This window comes from Mauremys reevesii, linkage group 3 (assembly GCF_016161935.1).
Source record: "Mauremys reevesii isolate NIE-2019 linkage group 3, ASM1616193v1, whole genome shotgun sequence".
NCBI lineage: Eukaryota > Metazoa > Chordata > Testudines > Geoemydidae > Mauremys > Mauremys reevesii.
In genome coordinates, this window is record NC_052625.1 from 125,801,317 (window position 1) to 125,822,247 (window position 20,931).

General features: G+C 41.7%; 1 protein-coding gene across 3 annotated transcripts in view; it reads left to right on the top strand.

Annotated features, from left to right (window-relative positions):
* The window catches only part of REV3L (REV3 like, DNA directed polymerase zeta catalytic subunit), a 231,500-nt gene that overhangs the window by 165,163 nt on the left and 45,406 nt on the right, over positions 1–20,931 (top strand). For all 3 annotated transcript variants that reach the window (XM_039529353.1, XM_039529354.1, XM_039529355.1), the window contains 5 exons: positions 5,189–5,381; positions 7,695–7,806; positions 17,068–17,183; positions 18,427–18,545; positions 19,314–19,432. In XM_039529353.1, the coding sequence (XP_039385287.1) occupies positions 5,189–5,381; positions 7,695–7,806; positions 17,068–17,183; positions 18,427–18,545; positions 19,314–19,432 (659 nt within the window). The remainder of the gene's footprint in view (positions 1–5,188; positions 5,382–7,694; positions 7,807–17,067; positions 17,184–18,426; positions 18,546–19,313; positions 19,433–20,931) is intronic.

A 20,931-nucleotide genomic window follows, 5' to 3' on the forward strand; every position in this document is an offset into this window, starting at 1 on the left:
AATAGTGGGGGTTAGGTTCCAGGGAAATTTTTTTCACCAGACAAAAAACTACATATTATATAGATATTCATACAGTATACGTTTTAAACAAACAATTTAATACTGTTCACAACTATGATGATTGTGAAGCTTGGTTGAGGTGGTGAAGTTAGAGGGTGGAAGAGGGAGGGATATTTCCCAGGGAATGCCTTGCTGCTAAATGATGAACTAACACTTGGCTGAGCCCTCGAGGGTTAACACATTGTTGTTAATGTAGTCTCTCACACAAGGCAGCATGAACAGAAGGGAGGGGAGACAGCATAGCAGACAGAGACAGACACACAGCTTGTGTGTGTGTGTGTGAGAGAGAGAGAGAGATGCACACTGCCCCTTTAAGTAAGCTCACCCACTCTTAAGTGCATTGTCTTTTTAAGTGGATCAGGAAGTTGAGACAGCAGCTGCTGCCCCAGGCTCTCTCTGTCCGTGTCCCCTCCCTGCTCTATAGGGAGAAGAAGTAAGTGGGGTGCAGGAGCAGGGGGGAGGGGGCACCCTGACATTAGCTCCCTCTCTTCCCCTTCTCCCTCCACCCCCCTCGCACAGCAAGGGAGTCTCTGTAAGAAGCTCCAAGACAGGGGACAGGAGCAGCACATGGCAGTGGGGGGAGGGACAGCTGAACTGCCGATTGATAGCCTGCTGGGCTGCTGCAGCACAGGGAACTTAAGGGAGCAGGAAGTTGATAATGGGGCTGCTGGTCCACCCTGGTTACAATCCCCTACCAGCTAGATGCAACAGGCTGCTCTTCCTGCAAGCAGTGCACAAAGCCGGCGGCAAACGACGTTAGAAGGGGGCATTGCACAACTTTAAACGAGTATGTTCCCTAATTGATCAGCAACGTAACAAAGTTAACCAGGACGACTTTTAAGTGAGGAGTTACTGTACTTTAAGCAAGTGAGTAGTCGTCATGAAGTTAAAGTGCTTAAGTGTTACTGTGAATTTGGGCCAAAATGCTTTTGAATGATCACTTAGGCTGAAATGTAATAACTCTTTCAGCGTGTTCTTCAGAGTAGCCTCCTCGTTCACCCTCCAACTTTTCGGTGGGGATTCTACTGGGCTCTGTCTTTGGTCCCCTTCTCTTCTCCCTTGCCACAGTATCTCATAGTAATTTATTCTCTAAACACAACTTCAACTACTGGCTGTATGCCGATGGCTCACAGATCTACCTCTCTACTCCAGATCTGTCTCCTGTCCAAACTAAAATCTCGCTCTGTCTCACATTTCCTCATGGATGTGCAGCCATCAGTTCAAGATCAACATGGCTAAAACAAAGCCTCTTTATCTTCCCTGCCAAGTCCTCCCACTAGCTCTTTTCTTGATTACTGTGGACCATACCACCATCCTGCCTGTTACTCAGGCCTGTAACCTGGGCATAATCTTCAATTTAGACCTCTCTCTAGGTCCTTACATTCTGGCTATGTCTAAATCCTGTCAGTTCTTTCTGCATAACATCTCCAAGTTATAACCTTTCCTATCTATCCACAAGTAAAACTCTCATCCAGGCTCTTGTCTTGCATCTTGATTACTGTAGCATCCTACTATCTGGCCTTGACAAATGCAGACTTGCTCTGCTCATATCCATTCAGAATTCTGATGCAAAGATCATTTTCCTAGCTTGTCACTTTGACCATATCATCCCTCTCTTTACATTCCTTCATTGCTCCCCTCATTGCATCAGACATAAGCTGCTTGTATTCACTTTCACGGGTCATGGGAGGGGCTGCAGGGCACGCACTCTGGAAGGGAGTTTGGGTCTGGGCGGAGGCTTGGGGCAGGAGTCTGGCAGGGGGTTTGGAGTGCCGGATGGAGGAGCGCTCACCTCTAGCAGTTCCCCGTCCCTGCTGCTCCTGGTGGAGGCGTGGCCAAGCAGCTCTGCAAGCAGGCACTCTGTGTCCGTCTGCAGGCACCGACCCCCGCAGCTCCCATTGGCCTCAGTTCCCAGCCAATGGGCAGGGAGCCGCAGAGTCAGCCCTCTGAGACGGGATGGAGGCAGCGTGCTTGCAGAGCTGCCTGGCCGTGCCTCCACCAGCAACAGCAAGGATGGGGGAGCCACTTGCGAGGAGCCCCTAGAGGTTTGGGTGACCCCCTCCCCCCAAATCTGGTACCCCGAACCCCTCCCGCGCCCCAACCCCTGCCACAAGCCCCGTCCCGGACTCAAACTCCCTCCCAGAGCATGCCCCACAGCCCCTCCCATGCCCCAGCCCCCTACCGGCCCCACACTAACTGCATTATAAACCAGACTTTCAGTGAAGATCAGAAATGCCAATTTATAGAGCTTGCCGGCTGGTGAAGTGCCGGATAAAACAGCTTTTACTGTATAACTTCTCCTGATAATTCTGAGCCACTAGAAATCCGCCAACAACTCTGATAAATTCTGTGGAAACTTTTGGAAAATGTTCAGTCCTGTCACCAAGATCTTCACCAATAGAGTTTCTAAACTCCCTATTATCTTCTGTGTTTTGTTCTCTTTAACTCCTATGTTGAGCTCTAAAGAAGAACAAAAAAATCAAATATTCAGTTATTTGCACCTTCAGATCATGGAGTCTTATTTTGATGGGAATATCTTTTGAAACTTATCAAACAATACATAAAATACATTTGGTGGATGCTAAATTACTTTATCTATTTAGGTTAAACTAGATATTTAAATTGTTATTACTCAGAAAGCCAGAACTGTTTTGTTTTCAAATTTAGAAGGATCATAACTAGAAGGACTAGATACTTAGTACTGCACAAAAAGTACTACCAAAAAAATCAACAATCCATTTTGATTCAGCAAATTGTTTAACTTTCTTACTGAAAAAGCCCAGTACTTCCACTTTGTTGACTGATGCATGAGGTAGGACTCAGGAAGTAGCAGGAATCCTGAGCAGTATAGTGCACTGTCCCGATGACTGGTAGAACCACAGTCAGTTTCAGCTTAATTTTAGCTTTCACTTTTACAAATTAAGTTTTTGGTTTTGAAGAAAATATTCCAAGTGTACTGTTTTCCTGAATCTGTTAATAGTGATACTGTAGCTGTTATCTGCTTAGTCCAGATTTATATATAGTGCCAAGCCTGTAACCAGGGGCGGCGGGGCGGCAGCGGCCAGCGCATCTGGGGGGGGCGCGGGCTGGGGGCGGGATTGGCCGCCCGGAGCCCGCGCGGCGCGGTCCACGCGCCGGGACGGGCCGACCTGCCGCGTCATGCCTCGCGCTGCCGGCGGCGGGTCCCCGTCCGCGCGCCGGTTGAGCTCGCGCTGCGCGCGCAGGCAGTCCGCCCGCCCCCCCGCCGGTGGACCTGGCATGGCATGCGGCGGGAGCTCCCCGAGGCAAATGCGCCTCCCGCCCAGGGAGCCGGAGCGAGGGGGAAGAGGACCCGCCGGGGGGGGGGGGGGGCGCAGCGCTCCGCGCTGCTTGGGGCAGCCTACTTTGCAGAGCCGCCCCTGCCTGTAACCATTATATCTAAGTACTAAGAAGTGTTACCTGATGCATTAATTTCAAAGGCATTGAGAAAAGAGAGGAAGAACTGTGTTTAGAGTTTTCCTTCTTCTCACCACCTCCAACCCTTTGCTACTCCCTTGTCCCTCTCGTGTCCAATACTCTGCTGCTTCCTTGTCCTGATCTTTGCCTACCCGCTAGAGTCACTTCAACTCCAGTCCTCTGATTCTTCCATACCCAGTTTTTTATCCCCTTAATCTGCAAACAAGCAAACTGACTTTCATACTTGAAATGACCTTCTGTTATAAAACAAAAGAGTACTACCTGTGTCTTCTCATATTCTTCCCCAGTGGGCACTCCCTGTTCAACAAGGAGGGGGAATCTGAGAGTCTTTTGGATGCTAACTATTGCGCATTTTAGAAAAAAAGAGGAAACAGGATTTTTTTTTCTTCCTTAAAACTTCTAAGCTTTGTTTTCTTTTTTAAAAGCTAGATTCCCAACGATATGGGATAAGAAAGGAATTTATTAACAAATACCCACATTTCTTTTTTCAAAATGAAAATGTCATTTTGCAGAGAAAATGGAAAATACAAAAAATACATGGAATAACCCTAAATTCATGTTATAGTGTAGAATTACCAAGTTTTTGTATGTCCATTGACCAACTAAATGGAAGGATGGTCTTCTGGTCCCGAGTATTTTGTTTAAGATTCTGTCACAACTTCTCTGTGAATTTTTTCCAAATCACTTAATCTCTCTATGCCTGTTTCCCCAACTGTAAAAAATGGAGCTGAGGTCGTACTTTGTTGCACACAAATGTTGAGGCTAAATTCAATAAGATTTGTAAAGCAGTTTGAGATTCTCTGATGGAAAATGGTATGGAAGTGAAAAGTGTTATAACTTAATATTATGGATTATGTAACTTTCATGTTCCTGGTATTGCTATTTGAAATGTTTAATCAAGACTTAAAGGACCATGAGAACAGTACCCATTAGAAAACAAACATTCAATATGTCAAAAGCAACAGTGTCCTGTGGCAGCTCAATGGTGCCGTCATCCAAGCTGGTCATCATGAACTTGGAGCTGAACTGGAGGCAGGTGACAGCACTCTGGTGCTTGCTGGGCCCCTGCAGCATTTGCAGGCGCTGGTCTGTCTTGATGTCCCAGATCTTGACGGTAGAATTTGCATTGCCCGAGATCAGGATGCTGACCCGCAGCTTCATGCCGCTGGTGAGCGACTGGTGCCCCATCAGCGTGTGCAGGCAGTTACCACTCTCCATGTCCCACACCCGGATTGACATGTCCACGCAGATTGTGAGTGGCTCCCTGGACACGTCGATCCAGGTGTGGGACATGGAGAGTGGTAACTGCCTGCACACGCTGATGGGGCACCAGTCACTCACCAGCAGCATGAAGCTGCGGGGCAACATCCTGGTCTCGGGCAATGCAATTATTCCAAGTTAGTTTACTTAAAAATACAGTTGTCTATTGGTAACCTGGCACAAAACAATTAATATTATTTTAAAAACAGATTCTAAAAATGTAGGCTTATTCACCTGGTTTTTTTTTTACCTCTGATGTGTAAGTAGTATTATATAAATGTATTGGACCGTTGCTTATAATGATTTCATTTGTATGAATAATCTGCTTCTTTCAAAACTGTGTGAAATTTAATTGTTTGAAGAGAGCCACAAAATATAAACTTGTACTTGGGTTTTGGTTTTTTTGATGTAGGTCCAAAACCTTACACTCATCAGTATGGAGTTACATGCTCGAACCAGACGAGACTTGGAGCCAGACCCTGAGTTTGATCCTATCTGTGCTTTATTCTTCTGCATCTCATCTGACGCAGCACTGCCAAATACTGATAAAAGAGAAATCACTGGTGCTATAGTGATTGATAAAGACAGAACAATCTCAAGCCAAGGTTCCTATTTTTTTTTCTTAGAGTACTTTACCAAAATCTGTATCTTGTAAAAATGAAGCATTAGCAAGCAATGATCAAATATGGTTCTATAGTATTGTTTTAACGCATTTAATTTCCTCTTGTCAGTATTGGATGAAAGGCCATAAGTAGGCATAGGTAGCGTTTTCGTGCTTATATCTTCCTATGAACCATCGCATGGGTTGTAAACCACAGATATGATACATGTATGCAGTAGACCTGTGTTTGTGTACTTGTGAGCAAGCTCCTGCAGTCTTCTAGAGGTGTAAAGAGGAAAATTTGCCTTAGTCTCCTGCTGAAATTGCTGGCTAGCTACAAATAGAAAATGTTAAATCAAGACAGTATGTTTAATATTTTACATAAGGGTTATATTTGTGGTTTTATCTGATCCTTTTAGGATCTGAACAGGGGCCCTTATTGTATTGTACCTTTTTGGCTTTGTTTAGACCAGTGATACTCAACCTGTGGCTCTAGAGCCGGATGTGGCTCTTCATGGCCCTACAGGCGGCTCTCGCAATGTAGGCATCTGATCGGCGCTCCACTCTATCAGGCAGCGCGGGGAGCACTGAGCAAATGGACCAGCAGTGTGGGAGTCGCTGAAGTTCCCCCTCCCAAAGGGGGAAAGAAAAGGAGCTGCTGGGATCCCCCCACAGGTAAGAGTAGAGATCACCTCCCACCCAGCAGCCGGGGGGCAGAATGGGGAGAGACCGCCATCCTTCTTCCCAGCAGCCAGGAGGGGCTGAAAAGAGAGAGAGAACTGCTGGGAGAGGGGATGATGTGCCGTGTCATGGTGTGTCAATAGATGATGATGTGACACTGCCTCATCATCAGACATTGAGGAAACATCATGACACAAAGATCACAATGTCGGTACTTGATTTTAAGGTGCTCTGCAACTCCATTTAATGGTGAAGTGGCTCTCCAGCTGTTAAAGGTTGAGTACCACTGGTTTAGACTATTAAAAAAAGTCCTGTTTCTTTTAAGATTTTTTCTGGGGAATTAAAAAAATAAAGTGGCATTATAGCTGTATATTAAACCACAAAATACTGTCTAACAATAAAGGCATAGCCTAAAACCTACCAATAAAAAAAGAAATTTAGTCTTAAGGCAACAGTTCCATCCTTCACCTGCTTCTTTGTTAAGATATTGCAGGAATTTTATGGGTTTAGGTGAAGTCCCTAATATTACTTTTAATGTAGCTTATTCTGGTATTTGTTTCTTTGTTAGTATTTTTAATTAACTCCATTATTGTACTGAGTGAGAGTTGTCATGAGAGGCTGTTAGGGCTCCTTAGGAACTGCTCTGAAATACTATGAAGAAAACTCTCTGTGCATAAGACTAGTAGTATATTGAAAAATCAGACATACTGATCTGCAGAATTTATTTAGTGATAAAATGAGGTAATTCATGTAAATGTTGTGGTGATCTTTCTTCCTTTTATTGGAAAGTGCTCTCACTGTTTTCTTAGTGAAGAGCTTGTCGTACTCCTTGAGGAGTGACTTGAGACTGAGCTGCACATCATTTTACATTATTGCATTTTAAGTGACAGCCTGTATTTTTAATTCTGAAAATGCACAGAATTATTTTTTGAGCTAATGTGGTCTAATGTATTCATCTTTTATCAAGCTTCTTTTAAAACTCCAGTTCATTGGTTTAATCAGAGGTGTTATGATCTGTTATGTAAGGGAATTTTGAAGACACAGTTGTTGATCTGCTTCATTACACTTCCTCTCTAATTGGTTATTTTTTATTTCCTAGAGTCAGTGGGAGGTTTTTGGTGTTTTAAAAAGTGTACTATGTTGTATAGGGCTTTTCATATTCAAAACACTTTGCAAAGAACCAGTCTAAACAAGTGTAATGTAGTTAATTAAAATAGATATTTTGCATGAAGAATATAAAACATAAGATGCAGTACAGTTCTTTAACATTTTTCTTCAGATATAGTTCTTGGCCTGACTGTTGTGGATGTAAAATGCTAACATTTTTCCTTGGGTCAAATTTGTTTATCTTTGGGAATTTCTAGAAAATTCTCTCTTCTTCACTGAACAATTTGCAAAGTGAAAAAAATGGAAAACTTGTACCTAAAACCCACCTTTGAGAACAAAAATAATCCAGAGAAGGATTAATTGGATTAGTAATTTTTAATCAATATTAAGACAGATATGAATGTACTTTGTAGAGACAGAAATGATTTTCTCTGTTCAAAGGATTTGAGTTGTATGTTTTATTTTAAAGAATAAGAGAGAGTTGTGGAGTTTGTCCTAAAAATTAATGATTATTTCACTTGTTTTCTAGGTAGCAGAGAGCAGGCCCCTTTGCTCACAAGATCTGGAATTACAGGACTAGAAGTCACTTATGCTGCTGATGAGAGAGCTCTTTTCCAGGAAGTAGTGAATATTGTAAAAAGGTAGCATATCTGTGTGTTCTGCTTTTATTTTTCAGGCATGGTACAGCAGATTTAGTTCTTTCAGCCCCTGCCAGTCTCTCAAATATTGATTGTTGTTGTTTTTCCCCAAAGGCTCATTTCTAGAATGGACAAGCATGGTGGTCTCTTGAATAAAAACATCTGTTTTTCCTTTCCTCTTATACCAGGCATATAATAAGAGCCTTTTAGTCAGCTGAGCTAAAGCCCCCAACCTAAACACTCCTATCAGTAATCCTGTAAATTTATAACCTTTCCTCTTAATCCCAGAGTCCAGTATACACATTTCAGTCTTGAATTCTCAAAATATTCAATATTACAGTGATGAGAACTATAGAAAACCCCAAGATAGGAAGATGTTTTTGCAGGTTCTTTGTGGCAAAATACTTTCCACACAGAAATTTATACAGGCAGATGAGCATAACCTGTAGATAAAAACTAGTTACCTTACCCATAAATTTGTCTTCTCTGAATGGGAATCCCTTGCTCTATTAGGACTGGAAAACTGCAGGGTTTTTCTCTTCCAAGTTTTGAATGCCTGCTTTACAGCACCCTCTGGTGGTGTAACCTTGGAACTGCAGGCACATCTCTTCACAAGGCCCTACTGCCAAAGCTGCGAAAGGCATAGTCGCAAGGAAAAATAAGCAGACTAAACCCTGAATCATCTGGCTGGAGTACATTCTGAAGACAAAATGTGTACTAGGCAGAGTACATTTGCAATTCTCTCTCTCTCCAACCAGAAAACCTCTGAGGAGAATGACATTGACCAACCCCATGAAGCCAGAATACAAAAAGAGTTGCTGAAAGCAACCAACATAGGGTGGGTCCTGACAGAGCAGCGGATACCTAATCAGAGAAGACAAAATTACAGGTAAGGAAACTAATTTTATCTTTATCTTTCTTGGAAATCTGGTGCTCCATCTGCCTTGGGAAACCACTGGAAGTAGCAAGCAGCTTACAAAAAAAAAAAGTCCCCCAAGAATTGGGAGGAAATGTAAAAAGAAATCAAATGCCAGCATGTAAACAACATGTCAAAGATATCACAGCAGTTAGAAGTTTTGATTTATTCATGAAGACCACCACCAATGGAAAACTCAACATTTGTACATCTGAAGGCATCATTGGATGAAGAAAGGATACTGATTTTGTAGTGCTTTGTGAAGAAATGTGCCAACAACCAGATAGCTTGCCTGACAAATCTCTTCATAAGAGGCTTTGTCTCTTTGCCCACAGTGTGCTAGTACACCTGTTGGAGTCAGCATTTATCCTCAGAAATTGCTTTAGGTAACTTGTATTCCTTGAAGTTTACAGACTTAATCCAGAGAGAGAGAGAGAGGACTATGATGTCTTACACTATCCTTCTTAGTCCCACCTTTCCCCTGTATACTACCAGTAGGGCATCAAACTTCCTGTAGGTGTAGTTCTATGTAAATAGAATTTTACCATTTAGACACATCCTTTGTGTGCATCTGTTTTCTCTTTCAGCATGTGTAGACTTTGGGCAGAAAGAGTATAAGAATAATGATAAGATTAAATGGAAGTCTGTGGGATTTTTATATGCAAAATCAGTGGTTAGCCTCAATTACTACTTTGAGTTGGGGGAGTAAAGGTGCTTGAGAGGGAATTTTCTTACTGACGTGATCACTGAAAGGAAGGTGAACTAAGATTAGCAGACAGAAGTTTCTCTTGGGGCTCAAAAGGAGCTTTAGTGAGAACACTTAGTACTGGAAAAATTTTCAAAAAGTCTTTTGTTGCCAGTGTTAGAGGGTTTTTCTGCTTAGTGCACCACAAATACCAGATTCTCCTGTTGACCTGGTAAGACCAACTGATGAAGGATTTCATGGAGTTGAGGCGGAAATCAACCAGATCATATTCTAGGAAACTTTACTGTTCAGGATCCAGGGAACAGCTCTCAGAGATTCAAGATCTGGGTGAGATAGAAGACTGTCATGAATTAATTTCTAAGAAGCTGATAAAGTCCCTGGCTGGCATGCTGACCTTTGCATTTGTCTAGGGAACTATAGCTGTTTTGGACCAAAATGGAATAATCAGTATGACTGCAAATTTCTTCTTGTTGATCTTTCTGACTATCTCTGTAGTATCTCTGTATAACTCTGGAGACCTGACAATGGGAATGACAAGCACATCTGTTCAGTGGGCTTGTGGGTTGCCACTGCCAGGAACAAAATGTATTAACTTCCTGGTGCATTGGACAGCAAACAAATCTACTTGTGGGAAGAACCATCTCCAAGCAATCCAGGACTTAATCGTTCAGTTCCCAGGTCCAACCCACAGCAGCGGAGCCAATTGGCTTTATTTCTTGGTCTTACTCCAGATGTATGTGACATTGAGGGAGACATCCAGATTTGCAGTAGAAGTCTTCCAGACCTCTGTTTAGGATTTTGCTTCTTGTTCTGCCTTGGTGATTGAGAATGAGCCACAGTGGTTTCATCACTTTCCACGTGATTGGTTATGAACTCTGGAAGAACATATCAAAGAAAGCTGACTGATGCATTCCCCATCATTTGCAGATCCATGGCATTGGTGCCAGGCTAGGACTCCTGTGGGGGGACAGGACCATTTGCTTTCTGTTGTATGCAAACCCATAAGAGTTTCCCATCTGAACAATCTGTTGTTCATCATACAGATTGCTGTTGGATCTGCCAATGGTTTGCCCTTAACAAATGACCTGGGGCTCTCTAGCAGGAGAGGGAGCTCAGCATTTATTGTTTGGGACTGACAGCAGATCTGTTTCATGAATTTTGATAGTTCCATTATGAAGTTGTGGAGATGAAACATCACCCAGAAAACTAGCTGGAGTCATTAGTATGTTGAAACCTATAGATTGAAGAACAATAAACGAGTGAGGTCCTAACTTTTTTCCTGAATTTTTTTTTCTTCAGGCAACACCACTAGTCCAATGTCAGTTCTGAAAAGTGGTCCGCAGAATTAGGAGCTCTTGTGATGTAATTAGAGCACTCATTACAGATTCATCTCAAGTATTGCTCCAGAAAATTCAGCAACTGTGAAGCCTCATACAATTGCATCCATGCCAATATTTCATCCACAGTGGTAGATCTGAATACCCTCATCTCAGATTGACCAACAAGATAACCATCCGTTTGGTAAATGCCTGTGGAGCGGCTGAAAGGCATTGTCTTGAATTGATAATGATTGTCCCTGATGGTAAAGCATTGACATTTTTCAACGATGGGGCATATTGACATATGAAGATAAGCCTTCTTGAGGTCCATGGTGCATAAGAAATCCTGGGTGTTTCTCCTGACTCATAAAGCACAAGTGTTTCTATGCTGAAAACTTCAAGATATTTTGAATATCCCCAAAGAAGTTGGAATAGAAACCAAAGCCTCTTCCATTAGAACTGGGAAATTATGCCAAAGGAGCGAGGTTTCGAGATACTATCTAGAATACCTTTTGGTTTTCACAAGGTCTTGTGGCAAAGGAAATGATAGAAAAATTCATGGTGCTCAAAAGTTATTGAGGAGATCTTTTCTCATAATACTCAGAGCCCATCTGTCTGAAATGAAACCAGCCCACGTTGCAAAGAATTTCTTGAACGTTCCGCCAAGGGAAAGGCAAACGTGAGTTGGCATGGCTTTGTTGTCTTGGAGAGGATCCTCTCTGGCATAATGCCCTCTTATTAGTTCATGGCCTTGATGGGACACAGTGGATGGAATTATTGACAGCTCTGGTATTACTGAAAGCTGTAGCAAAAAGAGCTGAAGCACATTCTAGGATCTAGAGGAGGATTGGTAGGCATAATTTTATAAAAAATTTATAGATTTTTTTTCAGAATTTTTTCTAAAAACTGGAGGAGTTTCACCTCAAAGAGTGCTCCTAAAAATGGTGTCCCCAAATATTTGAGCTGCAGCTGCCTGTTTCTTCATGTTAAGGGTGTTACAGAAGAATTGATTTTGGCAAAATGATTTTATTTTTACTGCGGATTCCAGCTGTCCTGAGGGACTGCTGGAGTGTGAGCTGTCTGAGGAGAGTAGGAGCACTCACAACTAGGGGTATCTTCATGGCTTAACTCTTTGTGGAGACTGATAAAGGGAGGCACTTGAGAGGAGAGGGAACTAGCAAATCCTCCTCATTCTAGAAGGTTATCGAGATATTGAATAACATGAGGTTTGAGATTCAGGAGGTACAAGAAACTGTCTCTGAGCAGACACAGCCTGGGAAGGTGAACTCTCAGAGAAACTGAAGAGTAAATTTCAGTGGGAGTGAGTCACTGAAAAGGACAGTTTCTAAGGCCCTCCTTGAGGTGCTAGGAGCAGTCTTGGGGTGGGAGGGAACTCGCACGGAGCCCCAAATTCCCTGTTTGACCTGTCCTGTGTTGGCTGCAGTGATGTGGAGATGATGCTCAGGCAAAACACGAGGACTTGGGCATAAAATGTGCCAAGAAGCCAGATAACAGCTATAAAGCAGCCCCTCCCCAACTTTGCGCAACCAGTGAAGATGATCTACCCTCACGGAGAGGTGAGTGCAGGAACACTAGGTTCTTCGGAGTTGCTGTTGGGACAGCTCAACTTCTGCTGATACGGAGCCTGAGGATCTGCTGTTAAGCTAAAGGAATCCCTGTCCCACTCAGATAGACCCTCTTCCTATCAGATGGAGGCTAGTCTGCAGGGAGAGGGAGAAAACTGGAAAAGTGTACTTGAAAAAAACTAAGAGAACTTCTTGTCTAAGAACCCAAAAGTAAAAAACTTGGGGGAGCTGTGCCTGCAATTCAATAGGCAAACCACTAGAGGATGCTCTAAAACAGGCTTCTAGAGAAGATAAGAGGAGGCTAAAATTGCAAGCCATTTTGCCTCAACGACGAAAAAGATGGAAAAACTTAACAGTTTGCCAGGCCTGATGGAGCAGTGGATTCCCATGAAAGAGAAATTAAATGTTATGGACCTCTTTCTTTCACATTTAAGGCAAATGCTGCCCCTTTGCTGCAGGTATAGAGGTCCCTAAATACAATGGAAAAGGTGCTGTTCTGCTGCATGGAGGGGGAGAAGCAGGATTTGGGGAGTTTACACAGGAATATATACTCCTCTGCATGACACAGAGCTAAGGAAATCAGGAATAGAAAGAGCATGGACAGAGTCAGTGGATTCACTGCTGTATGGTCCACCAGCCATCTGCCCCCCTTCTCCCTCTCCCAGAGTGAGAAAGAGAGTGGCTTCTGAGAGAAGATATGAAATATAATATACCAGGATATGAGAGAACACAATCTCCTTGAAGATTGTATGGGAAAGTCACTTTTTAAAATTGTAGCAGATTTTGCCATAATAAAAAATAATTCTTAGCACTTAAGTCTTGTCCATAGTGCTTTTACATGTAAAGGGCTGCATAAACATTGAATTAACCAAATTTTCATATTAGACACATAATATTTTATTTTGTTTCTCATAAGTGCCTTAGCACCATTTCAGGAGGTCAAAAAGATTTAACATCAAGTTGCAAGGGGAAAAATCCCCTGCATCTGCCTTAAAATAAACTTCACTGAAATAACTTTTCCTGGGTCAGTAGCGTCTTCCTCTAAGAATCCCTTCTTACTTTCCAGTACCAGCTTTGAGTTTTCTTGCCCAAGGAAAACTGGAAAAAGCTCCCCAGAGTTTTCAGTTTGCACTTACTGTTCACTAAATATATTGCAGCCCTAGACAACTCCCTCTTCTGTCTGTATTGTAGGTCTGGCCTGCACTCTTTCCTTCATTTGCCTCAATATTAGCTAGAGGAAAATGAGCAGTCAGGAAAAGCTTACATTAAAAAAAGAAAAGAAGAAACAATTCACTGAAATAAAAAGAAATGTTCACTACAGAATGAAAGAAAGAGGAGATGACATAGCAGCAAAACTAGTACAGAGTGACTCGTTCTGGCTAGAGAGGAAAATGATCATATTTCTTCTCTTTACAGCCAGGATGATTGGATTGTTACTAATATTGCATGTGTAAATCCTGCCAGTACAAATGCTACTTTCCATCTCTGCAGAAAGATTGGCAATGGCATGCAAGATAGTTTTGATGCCCATCTTTTTATTTTGCCAATGTTATCAGCCAGAAGGTACTCTGTACTGGCCTACCGCAGATCATGTAGCCTGCATGCCTACCATCTCACTCACTTTTTTCCCAGTCAACAGCTTTCAGTTACTAGAACTCGTTAGTTTCTAGCTGGTACAAAAACTGGCCCAAATAGTGTGTCTCTTAATAAGGTTGCTTGACTAGTGAAGAAGACAGCATGGGCTGTTTGAGAATGGAAACTACAAGACAAAATTCCACATAAACCAATGAGGGGGTAGGATGAAAAAGAAATGTAAAACTGAGCAATTAAACCATGAGCTATGTATGACCCTTTTTCTCAGTTATTTTCTTTGTAAATGCGATGAAAGAAATTTTCTTCAGCATCATAGCCAGCATTTTTATCTCTGTTAGTAATCAAAGGAATTGCTTGACTATTTTCCCATAGAATAGTAGGTAGGGCTGCCTCTGTTGAAGAAAGGAATTTTCTGTTCCCAGGGAATGTTTAAGGTACAATGAATATGAGGTTGTCAGAGTAATGACACACATTGAGCCAGACTCCTAAAATATCTATTCTGACTGAAAAACTGGTAAATCTCTCAAACATAATCTTCCAGCCAGGAAACTATGGTATTGACTGTACACACAATCTCTTGAAAGATAAACAGAAGCTAAACTCTTAAATATTGTCAGAGGAAGTAAAGAAAAGTATATCAGAATTCCAGAGCTCTGTTAGTGATGTAGAAAATCTTTCTACCACTTAACCTGTGTAGGCAAAAAAAGGATTTGATTTGATATGATAGATAACAGATCCATTGTCATTCTGTCACTTTTTACACTAGAAGTGTTGCTGAAGAAGGGAAGACGGAATCTTCATTTACCTCTATTGGTGAGGAAATTGGTCTTATGTTTTATACTGAAGACTGCCCCTTCTGCAGCTCAGTGCCTTCTAATGGGGGTATCTGTTCTGTACTGACTCAAAGAGAAGGGCAACCTCCTTGAGTCATGAACATTACTTAAAGCAACACGTAGGCATTTCCTGGAAATTCTTTCATCCAAGTGCCTGCCTGCCTGTGGAGCCTGCCTTTATCATAACAAGGTGATCTGGGTGAAAGCTATTGCCCTTCCCACGTTTGACAATGTGACACCAGTTTTCAAGTATGAAAATAAATTTTACAAATTGCCCTTTGTCCGTTCAAGAAAACCTACTAGACTGAGTAACCAGTTCTCATACTGGGAAATCCCACTGCTAAGATAGGTGCTAGAATTAATGTGAAAGTTGGTCGTTCTATAAGGTTAAATTTATCATTATTTAAGACCATCAAAGAAATCTTTTTCCCCCCACTTAGGTGGAAAATATTTACAATTTTGGAAACTTGATGGTTACATTCTCCAAAGCAACAAATGATGCTAACTCTTTGAGCATGTTTTTCTGTCGCTATAAGGAACTCTAAGCTAGCTTCATCCATTTGCTCAGCAGAAGTTCCAAGTAGATATATTTGCTTACCACTCATTGCAAGCCAGTCATCACAAGTCGAAAAGAGATCAGAATTCAATCATTTTGATCCACATATCCTAAGTCCAGAAGCAAAGAACCTTCTGATCAGGGCCGGCTCCAGCGTTTTTGCTACCCCAAGCGGTGGGGGAAAAAAAAAAGCCGCGATCGGCAGTGGTGCTTCCTTCTTTGGAGGCAATTCAGCGGCAGGCCCTTCCCTCCAAGAGGGACTGAGGGACCCGCCGCCGAATTGCCACCGAAGAGCCGGACGTGCCTCCCCTTACCATTGGCTGCCCCAAGCACCTGCTGTGCTGGTGTCTGGAGCCGGCCCTGCTTCTGGTATCAAAGAAAAGAGGCAAACTGTAACTGCTATGTTACACACAAAAAATTAGTTTTAGTCCCAAAGTGCTAAGGATCTTAGCTTACCTCTTACAGCACCTCTGAACTGTTAGAAAATTTAAAATAAAAATAATAACTTGTCTCCAAATCAAATCAGTGCCACCATTGTACAGATGGAGGTAGGGGGTATCACAAGTTTTACAAAACTAGTATGTATAGAATATTTCAGGTAGAACTTGTATCCATTTGTGTAAGAGCCCAACTAAAGTGATAGATGCAAAGCTAATAGGTTCAGACATTATCTCAGACTAATCATTTCAAAGGGATTTGCAATAACTTTCTGAAGTATCCCACTTTTATTCACAATTGAAGTAAAAATGAGTCTTGGCTCATGGTTCATATGAAACAAAATATTATTGTTCAAAAATAATTGAGGGAGTGTTTAAAAAAAAAAATCCAGTTTTTCTCTATGCAAACACAGGCAGTAGACGCACACGCCTGGGGAATTAACTTCCTTCTGTAGTTTTTTTGGATGCCTGTTTCCATATTTCAATTTTGACAACTCAGAAATTTCTCCAAATTAGCAGTTAGTATCAAGCCTTCCAATGTAAAGTTTTACCATTAGAAATGATCTGTGATTAATTATTATAAAATACAAGACAATAATAGTGAAACATTGGTAACTGCAATGCATACAAGCACTTTTAATAGAAAATCCAATATGTTTTCTCCTATAGAACTACAGGTTTTGCAGGAGAAGATATAGGTAGTAGTGGTAGGAGAATTAGCTCCGCTTTGCAGATGGGGAAACAGGTACAGAATGGTTAAGAGACTTGCCCAAGTTTACATAAGAAGTCTGTAGCAGAGCTTGGAATAGAACTCTGGTCTCCTGAGAATCTAGTTTTGTGTTTTTAGCTGCAAAACTACCTTCTCTCCTCTACTTTAAGAAGAGTACCAAAATTTCAGACAGATTCAGGATTAATTTCCTCTCAAAGAAGCAATATAGAAGTATTTTGCCATAGTAATCTGTTTGACTGCTCACATTGAAGTTACTGGACCACAATTTAATTGTTATGTCTTGTCCCACTAGTCAGATTTCACGTACGGTCAATATAATATTGCTTTCCAAAAAACTGGTGAGATCCCTATTTTTTTTTTAAAAGGGTTAGCAGTTACTCTGTCAATAATATTGTTTATAATAAAATATATTTTACTTATTAAATCTCCAAGATTTGTATGTGTGGTCAATGAAGAACCAAACCAAGCTTTCATTGAAATCGTTAGTGGTTTTGTTGTTGACTTCAGCATGAGCAGGATCAAGTCCACACTGTCCCACAAAAAAAGTTTTGATATTATGAAGCTTATTTTCTTTTTTCCCATTTTTAGATATGACCCAGATATGATGTTAGGATATGAAGTCCAAATGCATTCCTGGGGTTACCTCTTACAGAGGGCTGCTGCGCTAAGTGTTGATTTATGCCAGATGATCTCTCGTGTACCAGGTGGGTTATATTATAGACACTAATACAGCCCCTGCTGATATCATTAGGTAAAAGGTAATATGCTTTTAATTTATTTTTTCTTTGGTGGATATCTGCTATTATGCAGGTACATAGGTGCAACCACAAAAGTTTAAAAAAAAAAAATAGGAGGTACGGGTTTTCTTCAGTGATGGTTTATTTTATTTTTTGTGTTGAATGGGTTTTGGCCCCAAAGTTGGGGAGAGATTAGGAAAAGATCTTAGCTTACCTCTTAAAACACCTCTGAACACCTCTGTGATGCTGCAGCACTTCAAAGAATCAAGAATATTGAGAGTAAGGAGGTCATCTTTCCCTTTCTGCCCACGTATATAGTGATGTTTTAGCCATGTCGGTCCCAGGATATTAGAGGGACAAGGTGGGTGAGGTAATATCTTGAATCATCCCTCAGAATATATGCCAACTACTTATGCAAAACTATCTGTTTCATCTTGTATTTAGCTGTGACACACTGAGTACCTTTCCCAGAGCTGAAGAAGAGCTCTGTGTAGCTTAAAAGCTAGTGTCTCTCACCAACAGAAGTTGGTCCAATAAAAAAAATATTACCTCATCCCCTTTGCCTTTCTCCCCATGATAAAGTGATGCCTAAAATATCAAGAGTAAATTACTTCTCCATACAGCTTTGCAATCTTTCTTCCTATCTCCCTTTCTCTCGCTTCGCACCAACAAAGTCTTATGCCTCCTTTCCCACTGTCACAGTGTAAAAGGTTTTGTACATCCTCCTCTCTCAGACCCTCCACCCAGTAGTGCAAGACTTAATCACAAGGGGAAGCCATTTAGGATAGGGAGTGTTCCTCCTTTTTATAGTGCAGTATCAAATACAAATAACATTTCAGCAACTCTTATCCAATGTATTTCCCTTAAGAATAAAGACTTGCAGTGGACAGTTCAATAAAACTAGACCAAGCTGTAGTCTCAAATGGGCATACATACCAGTGGAAAAATTAGGGGGACATGAATTTGGTTTAAAGATTTTTGGGGGTTTTTTGGTAATAAAAATCTTTTTTAATGAGTAATGAGAATATACATATATATATTCATTCACCTAAACATGCTCAGGGTTTGAACTCCAGTTCTGCTACTACACATTTTAAATGCATTCAAGCTGTTTTCCTAGGAAGCTCCTAGAACTTCTCAGAGAAATAGCTGGCAGTAATGTTGACCATATTATAAGTTGTCTAAATATATCCTCTTTTCATGTCATTAGATGATAAGAAAGAGAACAGATTTGCAGCTGAGCAAGATGAATATGGGTCAGATACAATGAGTGAAATAAACGTTGTTGGACGAATTATCCTAAATCTTTGGAGAATGATGAGAAATGAGGTAAAGTAAAATAAGTTAAAATATATATGTTCAAAATAGATTAGAAGAGAGAGAAATTGGTTTTAATTATTTTTAGTCGTAAACTTTTAAGGAATCTTTTGTTCAGAAATTTTATGAAGGGACTTGTGCTATAGTATGTGCTTATTTCTGTGCAAGTTGTTGTACAGCTTTTTAAATCCCTTTTTAGATAAACAATGTTATTTTCAGAAACAGACATATAATGTGTTTTGAAATGTAAAATACTGAAGTCGTTGCCTTTTGATTTTCACTAATGTTTCTTAACACTGTTTCTTTTTACTACTTTGTGTCCAAGATGTGTCTCGAGAACAGCTTACCTGTCCCTAGCAAGATAGCTAGTATGGTACTTTTACTAAAAGAAATATTTGAAGTCTGTGGAACTGTTTTGAGCTATCGTGCCCCATCACTGTTTTGCTGTTCTATTACATTCCGTTCAATCTTCTCATTAGGTCCCTCTTGTAACCCACTCCTGGGCAAGTTCTAATTTGGTAATTGCAGTCTATTTACCACCTGTACTTTCATTTGGAGAAAGATATTCTTCCCTTTCTGTCATGAACAGTTGTGTTGTTGCAGTGGACTGTTAAACATTTGCTTTGATTTTACCTACTGGGTAACTGCGCATCAGTGATGATAAATTCTTATTTGTAGTTCATAAATCTATTGTTAGTGTGTGAAGAGCTTTAGGAGTTTTTTGAAAGAAAGGCATTGTAAAAATATAAGATCATGATCAAGTCTTTTGTATTTTTCTAGGTGACTCTAACTAACTACACATTTGAAAATGTGGGTTTTCATGTTCTTCATCAGCGTTTTCCTCTATTTACCGCTCGAGTTTTGTCTGATTGGTTTGACAACAAGGCAGATATCTACAGGTAATGAATGATCTGATGATCCATTGCTATGAGAATATTTTTAAGCAAGATTCGCAACTTAGTATGGTATGGCTTTCCTATATTATTTATAAAAAAGCAACAGTGGAAAAAACAAGACAAGATTGTGAGCTGCAGCTTTGAGATACGTGAACAGGCATGATGTGCTGTATTAAAGTCTTTCATTACTTCCTATAGAGCACTTAACTTAGCATACAGTGTTTATCAAAGGACTTGTAATGAGCTGTCCCTCCTGTCCAGCTCTCATTGTTGTGACATTACCCAAGGTACAATCTGGATCACTGAATAACTGTGTCCCCTTAATTCTCTAATCTGGGGTGCCTTTTATACTGCTTTGCTGTCAGAACATCCACTCGTGGTCTGCTCTCACAGCCTATAGCATGCACATTTACTCCCAACTAAATACATGAGCGCTCTGACCAGTCACTCATGAATAAGGCTACGTTTTAATAATGGGTATTTTTAGTATAAGTCATGGACAGGTCATGGGCAGTAAACAGCAATTCACAGCACGTGACCTGTCCATGACTTCTACTGTATATATCAGGGGTTCTCAAATGGGGGGTCAGGACCCCTCGGGGGGTCATGCGGTTATTACATGGGGGATCGCAAGCTGTCAGCCTCCACCCCAAACCCCGCTTTTCATCCAGCATTTATAATGGTGTTAAATATATTAAAAAGTGTTTATAATTTATAAGGGGGTGTTGCACTCAGAGGCTTGCTATGTGAATGGGGTCAGCAGTACAAAAGTTTGAGAACTACTGATATATACTAAATCTTGAGGCAAGGGAGGAGAGGGGGGAGTTGGCCCGGGGGTGCTGTGGATGTTGGGAATGGGGGGTTGGTGGGGCCAGCAGGCTCCCTACCTGACTCCGCACCTCCCCAAAAGCAGGGCCATCCCTGTCACTCAGCTCCTAGGCAGAGGCCTGGCCAGGCAGCTCTGTGCACTACCTCTGTCCAGAGCCTCGGCTTCGCAGCTCCGATTGGCTGGGAACAGCGCCTGCAGGAGCAGCGCCTGCAGACGGAGGCAGTGTGCAGAGCTGCCTGGCCACGTCTCCTCCTAGGAGCTGAGCAAGGGGGATGTCGCTGCTTCGGTAAGCGCTGCCCAGAGCCCGCCTCACCCTATCCCGTGCCCCAACCGCCTGCCTCCTTCCACACCGAAACTCCTGCTGCTGCTGGAGGCGGGAGCTGCGGTGGCCTGAGACTGCCCCAGCAGCGGCCGGTGCAACTGGCACAGAGGCTGCCTGAGCTGCCCCCAAGCCAGGCGCACTGGCTGCTGCAGAAGTCACAGAGGTCATGGAATCCGTGACCTCCATGACAAACTCACAACCTTACTCATGAATTACATATAGGGTGACATCTGCAAATTCTTAGTCCCAGCCTTGTTCTCCAGAAATGTGCAGCTTGTATTGTCCAGTACCCTACTGAACAATGCAAGCTCAGAAAGTCCATCATTTCATCAAAGGAAAATGATACATGCA